The 18,282-nt window shown below is 39.3% G+C and overlaps 1 protein-coding gene across 2 annotated transcripts in view; it reads left to right on the top strand.

Annotated features, from left to right (window-relative positions):
• The window catches only part of Ipo11 (importin 11), a 189,834-nt gene that overhangs the window by 101,973 nt on the left and 69,579 nt on the right, over window positions 1-18,282 (top strand). For both annotated transcript variants that reach the window (XM_045138953.1, XM_004672951.2), the window contains exons 22-25: window positions 283-359; window positions 8,666-8,745; window positions 9,145-9,225; window positions 18,176-18,271. In XM_045138953.1, the coding sequence (XP_044994888.1) occupies window positions 283-359; window positions 8,666-8,745; window positions 9,145-9,225; window positions 18,176-18,271 (334 nt within the window). The remainder of the gene's footprint in view (window positions 1-282; window positions 360-8,665; window positions 8,746-9,144; window positions 9,226-18,175; window positions 18,272-18,282) is intronic.

Here is an 18,282-nt window from a genome sequence, read left to right as displayed (position 1 = left end):
TTGGGGGTGTATGTGTGGGGTGGGTGGGGTGGCATGAGAGTTTTCTATACTTGTTAATTTGCTAATGGCATTGAAAATCCCCCCCCCCCCCCAACTCCCAGGTAGGGTCTCACTCGAGCCCAGGCTGACCTGAATTCACTCTGTAGTCTCAGGGTGGGCTTGAACTCAGGGCAATCTGCCTACCTCTGCCTCCTGAGTGCTGGGATTAAAAGCATGCACCACCATGCCTAGCAGCATTGAATTTTTTTATGTAAATTAATCACTTTTTTGTTTTCTTCCTAGGTTAGTGACACTGGAAAACAGTCCATGCATTACACCAGAATTACTTCGCATATTTCAGAATATGTCACCACTTCTTGGTAAGTGTTAAAGTACAATACTAATGATATTTTTTAATATAACTATAACTAAAGAGTACTATACATGACCTTATACCTTCCTTTTTTATTGTATTTATAAAAAATAGTGTCATTATAATTTCTAGAAATTAAATATGAATACTAATTACATTGCCTTCTAGAAAAATTTGTAATATAAACAAAAATCATCTTGCAAACTAATTGGAAATTGAGCTTGACCTTTTTCTTATCACTTTTTTGTTTGATAGCAGTTTCAGAATGTTATTTAGAAGAGCATATCATGAAACTACTTCTCCATGTGGCTTTGTTCTTCCAATTTATGTAAGGGTGTTATGGTATAAATTGTTCAAAATTGAACCCTAAACCTGTTTTTTTACCTTTAGGTTAGGAGCCACTGAAGTTAAATAATAGTTATTGTATATACAGTGTACTTACAAATGACCTAACCATGAAACTAAACGGCTGTCCCCCTCTGTGGTGCTGGGGACTGAGCTGTGGCCGCACACGTGCTACTCAGGTGTTCTTCACTGAGCTGCATCTTCAGCAGCAGCAGCACTTTCGACACAGAAAGCAAAGAGACGGAGTGTGGTGCTCGAAAGTAGTGTTAGTCTTTCAGTTGTTGTAGAGAGCTAACTGGAGTCTTCACCTAGTCTCATCATGTATTCTGGTAATATTTGCAGTAAACCAGTACTTTTTGTTATTTACCAGATACTGTTTACAGCTGTTATATATTAAAAACTTTTTTTTTTGGCAGTATGAGGGTTGCACTCAGGGCCTTTGATATGATAATCATGTGATCTACTACTGATTTACATCCCTAGCCTTAATTTTGAAAAAATAGTACTTTGATTATAAAGTTACATTGAACAGGAGTTTACCAGTGTAGTTCCACACCTAAACTCACAGCATATTTAGGAATTACAGATGGTACATTTTACTGGTCTTCTCATTATTGTAACCTGCAAAATATTACCATTTAAATTAATTTTTTTATAAACCATATTGCCACAATTTGGTTTTTTGGCGTGTAGTCATCCCATTCTTTAAGACTCAGTCATGCAGCATCTTTGATTCCTTCATTAGTACTTTGACTTCATTAACTGACTAGCTTAATTATCATGCTGAGATGGCATTTAGATAGAAATCCATTAGAATAAAAGTGTAATTTGTATAGTAATATTTGGACATTTTTTGCTAAGAACTTACAAAAGGAACAAAAATATCACTGAACTGTGAGTGACACTGGAAAAGTAGAACCCACCCTTTAAAAACATTGGCATATGTGTATTAAAACACAATTTTAGCTGGGCATGGTGGCACATGCCTTTAATCCCAACACTCAGGAGGCAGAGGTAGGAGGTAGGAGGCCACTCCAGGTCAGCCTGGGCTAGAGTGAGACCCTACCTCGAAAAACAAAACAAAACAAAATTATTGATGAAAATCAAAAAGTTTTCTCTCTTCATTTGTTGGATGGTCATGATGGCTAATTAATGTGACTAGTTCTTCACATCTCTGAGGTTTCCCTCCTCTGCACTCCCTTAGCTTCCTCTCCTTTCTCCCCTCTCTGTCACGTCTCCTTTTCCCTTTACTCAGACCTTCCCCTCTGCTTTTATGTTCCTGTTCTATTTGAAAGAATCTTATTGTACTGAACCTAAAACATGCAGTCATCCTGCTTCATTCTCCCAAGTTCTAAAATGATAGGTGCATTCATCAATGCCCGATGTGCTGACACTTGTTTTCTTATGTGATTGTACTCCATCCCTTCTTAGAAAAGATGAAATCTTAAGAACTCTTCACTATATAAAATTTTAAAAAAACAAAAAACACCTCTTCTTTTCCCAATAGTTCCTCAGTATGAATACTACATTACCGATCTCCTAGGATAGTCTCTTTTAGCCATTATAGAGAAAGATTATAAAATACGTTGTCTATTTCCCTTTACTCTGTGAGAAGATACAAGCAGATGAGTTTGGTTAAGAATGAACTTGTTGGACTGCAGAGATGTTTAGAGGTTAAGGCACTTACTTGTCTCCAAAGCCAAAGGATCCAGGTTTGATTCTCCAGAACCTATGTAAGCCAGGTGCACAAGGTGGTGCGTGTGTCTGGAGTTCGTTTGCAGCAACTGGAGGCTCTGGCGTGCCCATTCTCTCTCTTTCTGCCTCTCTCTCTCTCTAATAAATAAATAAAAATAAAATCATTTTCAAGCTGGGCATGGCGGCACATACCTTTAATCCAAGAACTTGGAAGACAGAGGGAGGAGGATTGCCATGAGTTTGAGGCCCGCTTGGGGCTACAGAATGAGTTCCACATCAACCTGGACTAGACTGAGACCCTACCTCAAAAAAAAAAAAAAAATCATTTTAGTCCCCATAGGTTTTATCAATCCCAATGATGTTCATACATCCCCATAATCCAAAATCTTTTAACTGAGCCATAATACCAAAAAATAACCTCAAAAAACCCATAATGGCACAGAATAAATATTCACACTGCAAAAGATGGCATTGGGAATAGCAAAGAAACATTCAACCAATACAAGATTTAAAACAACCAGGGCAAACATCTGTAGCTTCGAGTCCAACAACTCTAGCCAGTGACAAATCTTCAAGTCCAATAATTCTAACCAGCAACAAGTCTCTGGCATTCCAATTCCGCCCCTCCAGCTAGGCTACTCACAGTCCTGGGAACTTCATCGGGCAGGCAGCTCCTTGGCAGCCATCTCATGGTCCCGGCATCTCCAATGGGTCTCCAATGCAAGCCACGGTTCATCCTCATGGCCCCATGGGGTCTCTATGCAGGCAACCAGCAAACCCGCTTCACACCGCCCATGGCCATTTCCAAAACACAAGACCGTGTTGCAAACTCAATGACCCTCTTTCCAGCATTTCTTATACTCCACGATACCAGGTAGGGTGCCAATTTGTTAATCCAGGGGGGATTAAAGCAGACTTTGAAGAACAGGACTCCTTGAGCACTCAGGCCCCTTCAGAAGAGTCTACATTCTTCTTGTTGCCCCAGCGCAGGTCAGCTAGCCCAGTCTCAAAGGTTGTAATCTCTCAGTTGCAGCTGAATGGGCAACAGTTCATCCAAAGATTTTTCTTTCTGTGCCATATTCCTCTGCTCACACCAGTTCATTTCTACGCAAAGCAACCCTGCACAACTTCTCAGGACGTGGGCATAAGAGCAAGCCTCTCACACAACCTGCTAGCCCAGTCTAAGCGCAGCTCTTTCTCACCCTCATAAGCCAAAAATCACAGTTCGTAGTTCTTACTGCCTTCAGGTCTTTCAGCTCTGACCAGGATAGACCATCAAGCTGTACTTACAGCACTGCAAGGCATCTCTTAGGCCAAGGTTTCAACTCCTTCCACATTCCTCTTGAAAATCAGCTCCAAAAGGCCAAAGCCACATAGTCAGGTGTCTAGCAGCAACCCCACTCCTCGGTACCACTTTACTGTTGCAGTCCGGTTCACATTGCTGTTAGAAATCACCCAACCAAGAGCAGCTTCTGGAAAAAAGAGATTTATTTTGGCTTACAGGCTCGAGGGGAAGCTCCACGATGGCAGGGGGAAACGATGGCATGATCAGAGGGTGGACATCACCCCCTGGCCAACATAAGGTGGACCACAGCAACAGGAGGGTGTGCCAAATACTGGCAAGGGAAACTGGCTTTAATACCCATAAGCCAGCCCCCAACAATACACTCCCTCCAGGAGGCATTAATTCCCAAATCTCCATCAGCTGGGAACCTAGCATTCAGAACACCTAAGTTTATGGGGGACACCTGAATCAAACCACCACACAGAGGTAGGAAGATTACCGTGAGTTCGAGGCCACCTTGAGACTACATAGTGAATTCCAGGTCAGCCTGGACCTGAGTGAGACCCTGCCTTGAAAAACAAAAACACACACACACACACACACACACACACACACACACACACACACAAATGCTACTACTTTCCAAAGGTTGAGACTATTGTGTACATTTTAGCTTTCAAATTTTACCCGAATTTAATTTGTTTTATTTTTGACATTTGATGCTCCCTTTCATTTAATTTTATATATTCTTAATTTATTTTTTATTGTCAACTTCCATAATTATAGACAATAAACCACGGTAATCTCTCCTACTTTCTCCTTTGCAAATCTACTCTCCATCATATCCCCTCCCCCTCTGGATCAGTCTCTCTTCTATCTTGATGTCATCTTTTCCGTCTACTATGCTGGTCTTGTGTAGGTAGTGCCAGGCACTGCAAGGTCATGGATATCTAGGCTATTTTGTGTCTGGAAGAGTACATTGTAAGGAGTCTTGCCCTTCCTTTGGGTTTTACATTCTTTCTGCCACCTCTTCCACAATGGACCCTGAGCCTTGGAAGGTGTGATTGAGATGTTTCAGTGCTAAGCACTCCTCTGTTGCTTCTTCTCAGCACTATGGTGCCTTCCAAATCATCCCAAGGTTACTGCCATCTGCAAAGAGAAACTTCTCTAACCAAAAATGGGAATAGCATTAATATGTGGATAAGAACATTAAGAAAAATGTTTACTGGACAGTTTGGTGAACATAGTATATGCCTTTAGCCAGATATCAGCAGGTGTTACACCCCTAGGGCTCATGACTTTCCATCATAGGTTTTTTTAATATCAGGGATGTATTCCCTCCCAATTAGAGAGCAGTTGGTTTCCCCCATAACAGACATGCCACTATTGTACCCATTGGCTCATTTGGCCTGGCTGTCCAAACTTAAGGCTTGTAGTGTTCATTGTTACTTATCTCCACTGGTGATTACTCTCTGTCTTATAGAGCTGCATACAATGTAGCTTTTTCCAGCTTTCTGTCAGCTAGTCTACACAGAGGAGGTTTTCAGGTCATTTCCAGCAAGATTTCTCAGTGACCTTGTAGCCCAAGCATATGGAGTCTTCAGTAATACAGAATTTTAAATAGATTAAAAAAAAATCTTACGCCGGGTGTGGAGGCTGAGATAGGAGGACTGCCATGAGTTCGAGGCCACCCTGAGACTACATAGTGAATTCCCGGTCAGCCTGGGCTAGAGTGAGACCCTACCTTGAAAAACCAAGAAGAAGAAAAAAAAGAACTTATAGCCGCATTTCTGAAAATAAAGCATTAATAACCTATGGTTAAAAATTAAGTAGATCCTTATTAAATCTATATAATATAATTTAATAACTATTTAATCCTTGTTTATTTTGTAAAGTTTAGCTCTACACATACAATGTAAAATGAAAATATATGTTAAAAGTAGGAGTAAAAGAAATAAAATGAGGACCAGATTATGAAATCCAGGTGGACTTTTAGGTATAAATGCATAGAGCACGATTAGATACTTTTTTAGGCCAAACATTTGCTTCAGAGCTCTTAGTAGTCTGTCAAAGGAAAGGTTAGCCATTTGCATGGTCGGTTTGAATCCTGGTCTGTTGATGTTTTGCACACGTCAGGCTTTGTTGTGGGGTCTTGCCTGTGCCTTCTGGGATGCTTAATACTGTCCTTGACCTTTTCTGACCCGGTGCTGCTGTTGACCATTAAAGCTCTTCTTACACTGCTGCATGTTTCTGGGGAGCTGACTCTTGTCCTCAGTGGGCAACTCGAAGCTCGAAGCAGCCGGTTCAGGTAACTGAAAATGAACACCGGTCTCTTGCATGATTGATGCCTGCAGCTCTCTGTGGACTTGCAGCCAAACAATGATCAGTGTCCAGAATCTTAAGATGCTCTTGTTAATCTCAGGGCGGTTTTCAGTATCAGTATTTAATACTTGTTGTTGGTAATATCCAGTGAAAAAAGACTGCCGTGGCCTGGTCAGAGACACAGACAGCACTATGGAGTGACTTAATCACTTGATATTTTCTTCTGTGGATTGTTTTAGGAGTTTTCAAAAGTGTCTAAGAAGAGATGGGCTATATGATTTTTAAAACAATTGTTTCACCATAGACTTTGGTGATATATTACTTGGCAGTGATCTCAAAGTCCCTTGGTACCTGAAGTGAAGCCATTCTCATTCTTCACTGACCACAGATGCTTGTTGAGATGAACTTTCAGACCAGGCACAGTTATGGAGGAAGGGATATTTATTGAAGCTTACAGATCCAGGGGAAGTTCCATAATGGCAGAAGAAGCTGGTCTGCTTGCACAGGCCCAAACACAGAGAGAGAAGCACGAGCCAAAAACCACACAGCACTGCACACTCCAGGAACTCCAGCTAGGCACACTTTGCATATCTTTAGATTGAAATCTGAAACTCACCGCCACACCTTAAGATCTGCCCAGTGACACTGCCTCCAGCCAGGTGGTTGTAGTTGCAAACTACAAACTAATAAAAAACTGAATATATTTGGGGCCATCTATTCAAACCACCACAGATGGGCTATATGATTTTTAAAACAATTGTTTCACCAGACTTTGGCGAAATATTACTTGGCAGTAAACTCAAAGTTCTGGTACCTGAAGTGAAGCCATTCTCATTCTTCATTGACCACAGATGCTTGTTTGTCATAGGCCTGCAGGACGAGTTGCTGTTCAGTATTGGTGTACAAAACATGCAGGTCCATGCTCGAGTGGACTGTTGTCTTGAGGGAAGGATCATCCAGTATAAATGCTTCCAGTTATTTACAAATGTTTTTTATTAGCATAGACAAATTGGTCATTCCCAGCCCTCACCTTTTAAGACTCTCTCAAATCATAAAGTATAGGAACTAATGCCTTAGATGACATTATGAGCTAGGATTGTTACTCTTCTATGAAAATAAACAGAAACTTCATATCTACATAGTAGTATACTGACTTAACTTACGGTATGTGTTAAGAACCTGAGTTCATAGATCAATCTATTTTTCCAATATTTTTTTAAAGTTTGTCCTACTATGAGTAGAATTTTTTTTTTTTTTTTTTTTTGGTTTTTCGAGGTAGGGTCTCACTCTGGTCCAGGCTGACCTGGAATTAACTCTGTTATCTCAGGGTGGCCTTGAACTCATGGCAATCCTCCTACCTCTGCCTCCCAAGTGCTGGGATTAAAGGCGTGCGCCACTACACCCAACTAAATTTTTTTTTGTCAACCATGATAATTCCCTCCCCTCCTCTCCCCCACTTTCCCTTTCACAACTTCACTCTCCATCACATCCCCTCCCTCTCCCAGTTAGTCTTTAATTTTGATGTCATCATCTTTTTCTCCTATTATGAGGGTCTTGTGAAGGTATTGCTAGTCACTGTGAGGTTCTGTATATCGAGACCAATTTCTGTCTGCACATTTGCATTGTAAGAAGTGGTACCCTTTGGCTCTTATATGAGTAGAATTTTGAAAAGAGTTGCAACAAATGGCAGGTTTTAGTCATAGGTAATATCTTGGAGACCTGCTTTTACCTTGACAATATATAACTTGTACCTTATTGTTTCATATTGCTGTATTTTGTGAGGCATGTAAAATTGCCTTGCATCAACATTGATTACACTCAGTGTTAGCCATAGTATCTATCATGTACATGATGTAGCTGAAAACTGTCTGTTGTATGCTGTTCTGCCAGCGACATGCTTAAGCGTTTTCTCATAAGGAAGCAAAGTGCAGGGATCGAGCAGATTAAGCAGAACATCTGTGAGTGTAGTAGATGCTGCTTCATAGGCGTCTGTTGTGCTGGTGCAGTGCTCATTGAGTGAAATCATTTAAGCAGACACAGTATATGACAGAATGATTCAGTCACATGTTTTCCATGTTACCACTAAAAATCTGGTCTGAAATGAAAAGTCTGTTCAGATGGCTTCCTGGTTTTTTTTTTTCCTGAATGTAACAAAAAGGGAGGGACTTGAAATAAAATTGATTTAACTAGTGAAATGTACATGAGATGGCTTGATAGTTGATGCCAGTTTTTAGGTAGACATTTATGAGTAATGATAGTGTGAACAGAGTGTAGTCAGAAAAGATTTATAATGAAAGATATGTCAGTCTTGGTATTCTTTTTTCCCCTCTGAGGCAAGTTCTTACTCCCTGTATAGCCCAGGCTACTATTGAATTCACAATCTTCTGTCTCAGCCTCCCCAGGAAAGGAATTTTAATCTTGTGCCACCGCTAAGATTAATCACTTCATTAAAGATATTTTAGCTGGGCATTGTGGTGCACATCTTTAATTCCATCATTTGGGAGGCAGAGGGAGGAGAATCACTGTGAATTTAAGGCCACCCTGAGACTACATAGTGAGTTCAAGGTCAGCCTAGGCTAGAGAGAGGCCCTATCTGAAAACAACAACAACAAGATATTTTACACAGTGAGTTAATATGCCTTTTAAAAAAATTATTGTTTTGGCAGAACTAAGTTCAGAAAATCTCAGAACCTGCTTTAAGATCATCAATGGTTATATCTTTTTATCATCCACAGAATTTTTACAGGTATGTTGGAACAGCTTTTGCATTATAAGAAATGATATAGTTACTATTTTGATTTTTGTATGAAATCAGGAAGTGTCTTTCAAAATTTAAGATTGGTTTGGGGTTAAAATTAAATTGTGAGCCTTCCTCACTGACAGAAGATGGGAGCAGCATTCAGTACTACATTAACTGAATGCAGAAAATATACCACATAAATAAAGATTGTTCCATAAATCATTATATGAATAAACTGTATATTTATTAAGTATAACCTGCTTTTCTTAAGAAATCTAATTGAAACTATCTGCTTAGACAGTATATAATTCTGAAATACATTGTAAAGAATCCAGAATTGAAATTTGTACTTTTTAATTATTGCAGCTATATTCTTAAATATATTGACTTTTGATTGAATTTCAGACATATGCAGTAGGTCTTTGTCAGTCCTTTTGTGAGCTGTTGCAGGAAATTACTACAGAAGGCCAAGTTCAAGTTCTCAAGGTATTGTCATCTTTCCTCTGTAACAGATGATTGAGAAATCATCTGTTAAATTGAATGTCATGAGTTTGTTTGTTTTTTTTTATAAAGCTGAACCCTTTGAGCATGGATGATTGGCAAGAAGGAAAAGAATTAATAGAATTCTGGAGAATATTTTCTTTTAGCACTTTTCAATTGGTTTGATACCTTTGCACCAGAGGTCTCAAATTTGAATCTGCTTGCAGATTACCTGGCAATCTTTTAAAAATGCAATTCTAGATTTCTGGTAGTCTCAGCTGATTGGACAGATGCCCATCCTAAGGCCTTACTGTGTAGAAACAAAGTAAACATTTACTAGATTGTCCCCAAACTGGTGACATTTAATACTTCTTTTCAGTTGCACTGTATTTAGGGCAAAATTTTCACTGTATTATTAGATAGCTTTAACTTGGGTTTGCTGTTGAATGATAGTACTGAGTTTCTTGGGATTATGTATAATTAAGAATCAACAGGTTATAGTTTCTATATTATGTTTATATTCATCAAGGAAATAGTGTTAGAAAGTATGAAATAGCTTACATTTACAAAATAAAATATAAAGCCGGGCATGGTGACACAAATCCCAGCCCTGGGGAGGCAGAGGTGCGAGGTCATCCTGAATTCAAGGCCACCCTGAAACTACACAGTGGATTCCAGGCCAGCCTGGGGTGGGTTGACGCCCTACCTCAAAAAAATTGATATCCATCCATACATATATATATTCATATATTTTGTATATGGAGTTCGAGAGATATAGCTGTTTAATTTCTCAGCTGTGTTGTAAGGCAGATATGAGAGGAATTCTGGTGGGACACCTGTTTATGGTGTAAGGTTCATGGCATTATTGTAGATCTCCAAAATGAGGGTTTTTTTTTAAACCAATGAAATGAAAAGGTGGTTGCCCAGTGTTCATTGTTAAAAAAAAAAAAAAAGAGTTACTTAAGTAATTATACAACAAACAAGTATACTTTAAGGAGGAAGCTGGCAAAACGTTTATGTAAATAGCAAAATTTTACTTCATATTAGCTAATGTGATAGGGGTTGTGCATCTGTTAAGAGTTATCATTAATCAGCTTGAAACTAGAGTACATTATATTTAAAATGTATGTTTTTCAGAGAAACACACACATATACAAACTCTAGATAATCTTATTAGTGTGAACAACTAGTTAGACTTAAATAGCTTGAAAATTTCTGGTATAGGAGTTAATTAGTATTGTCTGTGGTGATTTTCTGTGTGCGTGTGTGTGTGTGTGTGTGTACGTCTGTATGTATGCGTATGCGTGTGTGCACACGCACATGTGCGTGCATGTGCTTTAAAAATCGTTCTCTATTTGACTCCTTTATCTGCCTGGAAGTTCCCCCATTTTATAAAGTTTAGTTAATATGTGCTTTACTTTTTTTTTCTGACTGCATTTTGATTTGAAAATCTGGGAACCAGCAGCTTTTGTGTTAAGGATTGTCTATGCAGAAGGAGTGCTGTATCTCTCCTGTGTGTGCCTTAGTCTTAAGCCACCACTGCTATGGGTAAGGCTCTTAGCTGCCCGTGAGGCGTTATATAAAAGGATTTTAATCTGTATCTATACAGTGTTTTAAATTAAAACTATGGGGCTGGAGAGATGGCTTAGCGGTTAAGCGCTTGCCTGTGAAGCCTAAGGACCCCGGTTCGAGGCTCGGTTCCCCAGGTCCCACGTTAGCCAGATGCACAAGGGGGCACACGTGTCTGGAGTTCGTTTGCAGTGGCTGGTAGCCCTGGTGCGCCCATTCCCCCTCTCCCTCTCTCTCTCTCTCTCTCTGCCTCGTTTTCTGTCTGTTGCTCTCAAATAAATAAATAAAAATAAACCAAAAAAAAATTGTTTTAAATTAAAACTATGTTAAATTATCTGCTCATTCTGAGTGATTAAAAAAAGGTTATTTCTCATATGTACACACTGTGCAGATCAAATTTAAATGGAAAACTGTTTTGTTCTTTAAATAAAACAGTTTGCAATAGTATCAGCAAAGTAATTATTGAAAACTGACTTGTAATTATTTGGAATGGGCATTGTCAAACCTCAGTGAGGTATATTTTACGTTGTTGTAACTAGAATATTTTGCAGTGTCTTACTCTTTGTTTTTGGTTAAACCCTTAAAATAGAGAAAGTTTAGCTTGGCAAGTAAAACCATTAATAGAAGGGAGATTGCTACATGAGAATTTTGGTTTATTTACTTCATAGCTGTGTGCAAGTAAGTCACTCTCCTCATTCTTCATTAGTAAGACATGATTTTACTTCTAGAGCTAATGGGAGGATTATTGAGAATCTGTGTGTGTGTGTGTGTGTAACACACACTTAGAGTAGTGCCTAGCATGTAATAAGCTAATACAAAAGTTGCCTGTTTTTATTTCATTAGAACACTATCTCATTATGCAGTATGCCTTTGGGCAAAAACAGTCTAATGCAATTATAAATGAGCTCAGTTAGCTGCTCTGTCTTTGCATGTAGAACAGCAACATCAGTCAGATGGTTCTCATTCTTATACCACTTCTAAATAAGTGTTCATTTAAAATAAATACCACTTTAAGTTAGTTTGCTTCTAAAACAAAGCAGAATAGTCATACTCTGGTAGCATAGTTTCACCAACAACTGTATCTCAGCAGACCATTTACATTCATTGTATTTGTCTCTTGCTTTTCAGAATAATACAATCTTTTTTTTTTTTTTTTCCTTCAAGGTAGGGTCTCACTCTAGCCCAGGCTGACCTGGAATTCACTATGTAGTCTCAGGGTAGCCTTGAACTCATGGTGATCCTCCTACCTCTGCCTCCCAAGTGCTGGGATTAAAGGCATGTGCCACCACACCCAGCTCAACACAATCTGTATACTATCTTTATAATTTTAATAGCAAAATCATTTGTTTTCCACTGTACTTTGAAATGGAAAAGGTGATGGCAAACAGTCTCCCCTCAGTTGAAATACATGCAGTTTTATTTTTTCAAGTTAGGGTCTCCCACTAGCCCAGGTTGATGTGGAATTCACTGTATGGTCTCAGGCTGTCCTCAAACTCTACCTCTGCCTCCTGAGGTCTGGGACTAAAAGTGTGCACCACCACACCTGGCTGAACCTAATATTTTTTGATTTTATGATTCAATATAAATTATCACCATTCAACTATATAGTCAAATTTTACAAACCTTTTATTTATTTTAAAAAATATTTTACTTACTTATTTGAGAGAGAGAAAGAGGCAGAGAGAGAGAATGGGCACTCCAGTGCCTCCATCTGTTGCAGACTCTAGATGCATGTGCCACCTTGTGTATCTGACTTTATGTGAATCCTGGGGAATCAAACCCAGGTCCTTTGGCCTTCTAGGTACGAGGTTTAATCACTGTCATTTCTCCCACCTTACAAACTTTTTTTTTTTTTCCGATGTAGGGTCTCACTCTGGTCCAGGCTGACCTGGAATTAACTATGTAGTGTCAGGGTGGCCTTGAACTCATGGCAATCCTCCGGGATTAAAGGCTTGTGCCACCACGCCCGGCTACAATATAAGTTATATAAGTTGCAGATTAAGACTTTTGTTGTAAGTATTCCAACAGTAGGTAGTTAATAGAGTATAAATTCTTGAATTAGAAATTGAGAATCTGTGCGGGGCTCCTTCCCGCACAGGTAGTGCCGAGGGAAGGACCAGGCCTGCTGGTTCCTCCCTAGGGGTTGAGGGGATGATGAACGTCAGACAACTCAGAAACCTCTCCTGGCCACCAGAGAAAAACTACACTGAGTCTTTTCCATGCAGAAACAACTCGCTTTATTACTCTGAGCAGTTGCCTATATCATGTTGGGGATGAAGGCGGGGATTTTAGGATGGGGGAAGAGGTAAGGGCCAATAGTAAACTTTAACTATTGAAATGGTAATTATAATTGCCACGCAGAAGTAGCAGGCCAGAAGCCATTAGGCATCTTGCTGAGTCCTAGCTGGCCAGAGACAGGTCGCCAAACTTTAGCTAGGCTCAGGAAGTTCCACTAGGCCTCATGCCTGGGCCTTTCAGAGCCCAACAAATCTGAGCACCCAGGAGGCAGAAGTAGGAGAATCACCATGATGTTGAGGTCACTCCCATATTACATAGAGAATTCCAGGTTAGCCTGGGCTACAGTGAGACCTTACCCTGAAACTCCCCTGACCTCCCATATTGAGACTCTTGGCATGAGAGATTGTTCAGCGGTTAAAGGCACTTGTATGCAAAGCCTGACAGCCCAGGCTGAATTCCCCAGTACCCATATAAAGCCAAATGCTGCAGTGGCACAAGTTTAACAAACCCATTCTTTTCCTTCTCCCTCCTCCCACCTTCTACTCACATTTAAAAACAATTGAGAAGCTGTGTTCATAATTAGAGTAAAACTCTGATGTTTTGTTACAAATCACAGAAACTAGATTTTATTGCATAACCAGTGGTGTTGACTACTAGGAGTATGATAAATACCATGAGTAAATTTCTGGTGCTTTGAGGTGAAGTGATATGTTAGGATAGTGGTACTGTATTAAGTCCATATTTAAAGTCTGAAAGAATTCTCAGAATTCTAGTATAGCTGTGATAGCTTTTTAATATTAGCTTAGTATCTTCATTAGTATCTTTTAGATAGTGTTCTTAATATAGCATGCTGTATAACATTCTCAATATTTTTTGACTGATTTCCCTAGTAGACTAATTTTTATTTGCAAGAAAGTTCTTTGTTCTTTAAGGCAGAAAATGACAATATTAGAAACTTGGATAGCAAAGCTGATATGCCTACTTTAGAAACGAATGATTTGGAGTAAAAATAAACAAGATACATAAATGAATACAATTATATTATACTAATAGTCAAATTTGAATTAACACTAACTTGAAATGTTTTGGTACATACACCTTGAGTTTTGAAAGATGGCCATATCGATATGCAAGCCAAATTGCTTTCACTCTCTGGTTTACAGCTTAACACAAATATTTTCAATGTCTAATTCTTTCTATAGTAATAACTATTTACTCCATGCCATTAGCATACAACATGTCGAGTTTATTTTTATTTTCATGTAAACATGATGATACTACTCCCACATTTTTGCAGATGAGAAATAAAATGATTTTCCCAAGATCCCAACAGCTAGTAAATATTGGGATCATGATATAATCATAGGTCTTCTGATGAGACTCATCTTGTTGGCTACTTTGTATGGAGGGTAAGCCTAAATCAAGAAAATTGGGCATTGAGTACAAACTAAAGGCTGCCTTTTCATAGTTATAAGAGTACATTCTACTTCAAGTATACTCAGAAGATGGACAGAAGAAAACTAAAGTGCACAAGTATTTATTTATAATGGCTTGTTGCTGATACCGGAAGCTGTAACAGGGATTGGAAGCATTTTCAGTGTATCAGAGTTCTTTGCACTCTACAACAATATGGATAAAAGCTCTGTAGCTTTAGAGTGATTTTAAGAATCTAAGCAAATAACAAAGTCTAGAGAATTTTTTTTTTCTGTTTAAAGAGTGAATCCTGGGCTGGGGAGATGGCTGTGCAGTGAAAGACACTTGCTTGCCAAACCTGATGGTCTGGGTTCAATTCCCCTGTACCCACGTAAAGCCAGACACACAAAGTGACACATGCATCTGGAGTTGATTTGTAGTGGTAAGAGCCCCTGGTATGCCCTTTCTCTCTCCCTCTCCCACTCTTTGCTTGCAAATAAATTTTAAAAAATATTTTTTTAAAGTGAAAACCAAGATGGAAATGAAGTAATCTGTCACACTGCCAAGAGGAAGAGAGATGAGAGGCTGGGCTGTATACATGTTTTACATGATTGAAAAGTAACTAAATGTGCTTAGATCTACAACACTTGCTTGGCACATTTAAGGTCTGAGGTTCAATCCCCAGCATCACACGTAGAATAATAATTATAAAATAGAAATCAGAGACTGAGAAAAACATGAAGAAAAGCTAGTTCTAAAAGGCAGTTTTGAGAATGAACATTTGAGTTTATTAGGATGTGTGACAGTCATCTGAAGAGTATTTCTTATCATTCAGTTTACAGGGTATATTTGCCTATCCCTAAAGGGATGTGGCATTAGAACCAAAAGAAAAAGAAGGTAAACAACATTTGATAGTGTTAATTGCTATTAGTAATATTGGGATTGTTATTTATGATTCCATGTTTGTGAATATATGCCTGTGTGGACATATAAATATAGTAGGTAAAAACAGGATTATTATGATCTGGGGATTTTCCTCACAAGGGGAATAGTACAGAATTGTTCTGTGTAGATTTTCTACATTTCAAACCCCAAAACTAAGCATCATCGTTAACTTTGGTACCACAGCTGTACTCACTTTGTCAGACATTGCACGTAGGAGTAGTCCAGGACTTTCTTATCTTTGGCCCACTGTTGGCTTATTTTTCTGTGTCATCACTCTACTTGTTAAACTTTCTCTTGATTCTGTTCCATACTTTTTACCTCAAATCCCAATAATGACATTTTTCTGTTGTTTCAAACTATACTTTCTTCCCTACTGTGGTTTTTGACCTTTTTGACTACGTCCAGAAATATTTGTGTCTCTTATATAGTAATGACTGTACCAAAGACAATGCATAAATGACAGGGTGTGTTCGTATTTAATGGTATATGTTAATGATTTATGTTTAAAAATCATAGTAGATACATGCATATGTATAAAGTTACGTGTTACTTCAAACACATGCTTTATTTATGCATATGTGGTGACTGCTAACCCCCTACTTATTCCTGAAACTACTTTAAAAATAGAAACAGACCCCTTATAGTGGACTCCTGTGGCTTTGTTTACGAGGGTTATGTGACCTAACTTGGAGTCAACTATATACCAAGGGTTTTTTAAAAGCTGTGTCAGGGCTGGAGAGATGGCTCAGCTGTTAAGATGCTTACCTGCAAAATCTAATGACCCAAGTTTGATTCCCTAGTACCCAAATAAAGCCAGATGCACAAAGTCGTGCCTACATCTGGAATTCATTAGCAGTGGCCAGAGGCCCTGGTGCACCAGTTCTTTTTTTTAATATATTTTTTGTAAAAAGGCTGTAATCAGCCACACAATTGGCAGACATTTTGTCTTGCTTGGACTTGGTGCTGATTAATTTGTATGAGATTTCCCGTCTGTGCAGAGTGTCTCTGTCGTGTTCCTCCCTGAGTTGTTCATGATGGACAGTAGCCAAAATGACTCCATCTACATTTGTACCTTCATCTTCCAGACAAGCTTATTAATTTTCTTCTTAGGTCACCACTCACTGTTTATGTTATAATTCCTGTGTTTTCTGTTCAAAGATAAGAGGTGTAACTAACTGAGAGTTTTTCTATTTTTCCATATTACCTTTTGTATTTTTTTAAATATTTTTTATTTATTTATTTGAGAGCGACAGACACAGAGAGAAAGACAGATAGAGGGAGAGAGAGAATGGGCGCGCCAGGGCTTCCAGCCTCTGCAAACGAACTCCAGACGCGTGCGCCCCCTTGTGCATCTGGCTAACGTGGGACCTGGGGAACCGAGCCTTGAACCGGGGTCCTTAGGCTTCACAGGCAAGCGCTTAACCGCTAAGCCATCTCTCCAGCCCCCTTTTGTATTTTTTGAAATAAATTTTGAAATTATTTTTGAAATTATTTTTATTGACATTAATTACTACAATAAATGTTTCATTTCAATATGTCACACAAGCCAGTTCATCTGCTAACATTAAATTTCTTGAAAAACTGTTCCAGAACCACATTGTCTCCTCCCTTGAGACCCCGCTTTCCAGAATGCTGCTTTTCTTGTTCCTAGTGTTCTGACATCTTATGGTGATCCGGCTTCGTGCATGTTGTTCAGTGTATGACACCAATAGGTCTTTTTAAGTGTTATAGGCTGTTGTCTTGAGGAAGGGTTGGTTGCCAGAGAGGAAGACTTGGAAAGTCTGTCTCTAAAGTATACTCTCGTCTTCTTCACTTGGAGTCCTTCTATTTTCATCTTATCTTTAGCTTCCTTTCTCCTTTCTAAAGGTCTGTGGTTCTGCTGTTTCCTGTGCGTTAGGGAGGAGAAAGGGGGAAGTGGTGCAGGATGTGCTTCTGGGTGTTTCCTGGCTTTCTGCACTGGCGCCTGGAATTCAGCTTCCTCTGATGCTTAAGTCAGTGAGACGCGAGCTGCCTTTCCTGCCAGATTGTTAATAGATCCAGGTGTAGACTCATACTCACCCTATTAATAACAGTGTAGCAACAGTACTTCGTTGGGGTTGGGAGCACACACCTGTAATAGAAGGGCCCGACCCTGTCTCAAGACGCCATGGACCATCCCAAAACTAAACCAAAAGACTTCACAAAACCACATACTTCTTTCTTTACTGGCTTGTGTGTAAAGTATGAGCATGAGCATCGGGAGGCCCACTACACAGGAGCCCCACCTGACACTACACAGGAGCCCCACCCGACACTACACAGGAGCCCCGCCTGACACTACACAGGAGCCCCACACGACACTACACAGGAGCCCCACCCGACACTACACCACCTTTTGTGTCGACCTATGTGGGTGTCTTAGGAGTTGAACCCAGGCCAGTAAGTAGGCTTTGCAAGCAAGCTCCTTTAACCACTGAGCCATCTTCACAGCTCCAAAACAATGGTTTTAAAAATGCCTTTTGCTGCTTCTATTAATGGAACATTTTGAGGATTGTTTGTTTATAGTGCTAGGGTCAGAATTACATAAACAGCATGCTATTTGTGTTGTCAAAGTAAAAGTAAATATAACCATACAAGATGTGTGGCTGTATCTTTTTTATAATGTTTTCAGTGTCTTTGTAGCACCTCAATAGTACATTCCTCATGTACTTGCATGTATTCTCACTGGTAGTATGTTCTTTTCTTTATATCTCTTGCATGAAGCAGTAACATGTACTACTGACTGTCACCAAATGTGTCTTTTGGTTTCTAGGTTGTAGAAAATGCCCTCAAGGTGAATCCAGTATTAGGCCCACAGATGTTCCAGCCGATTTTACCCTGTGTTTTTAGAGGTATTATAGAAGGAGAGGTAAGGTTTTT

This window comes from Jaculus jaculus, chromosome 20 (genome assembly GCF_020740685.1).
Source record: "Jaculus jaculus isolate mJacJac1 chromosome 20, mJacJac1.mat.Y.cur, whole genome shotgun sequence".
In the NCBI taxonomy this organism is placed as follows: Eukaryota; Metazoa; Chordata; class Mammalia; order Rodentia; family Dipodidae; genus Jaculus; species Jaculus jaculus.
The sequence above is the reverse complement of the archived record's forward strand: the minus strand, read 5'-3'. Positions and strand labels throughout refer to the sequence as shown.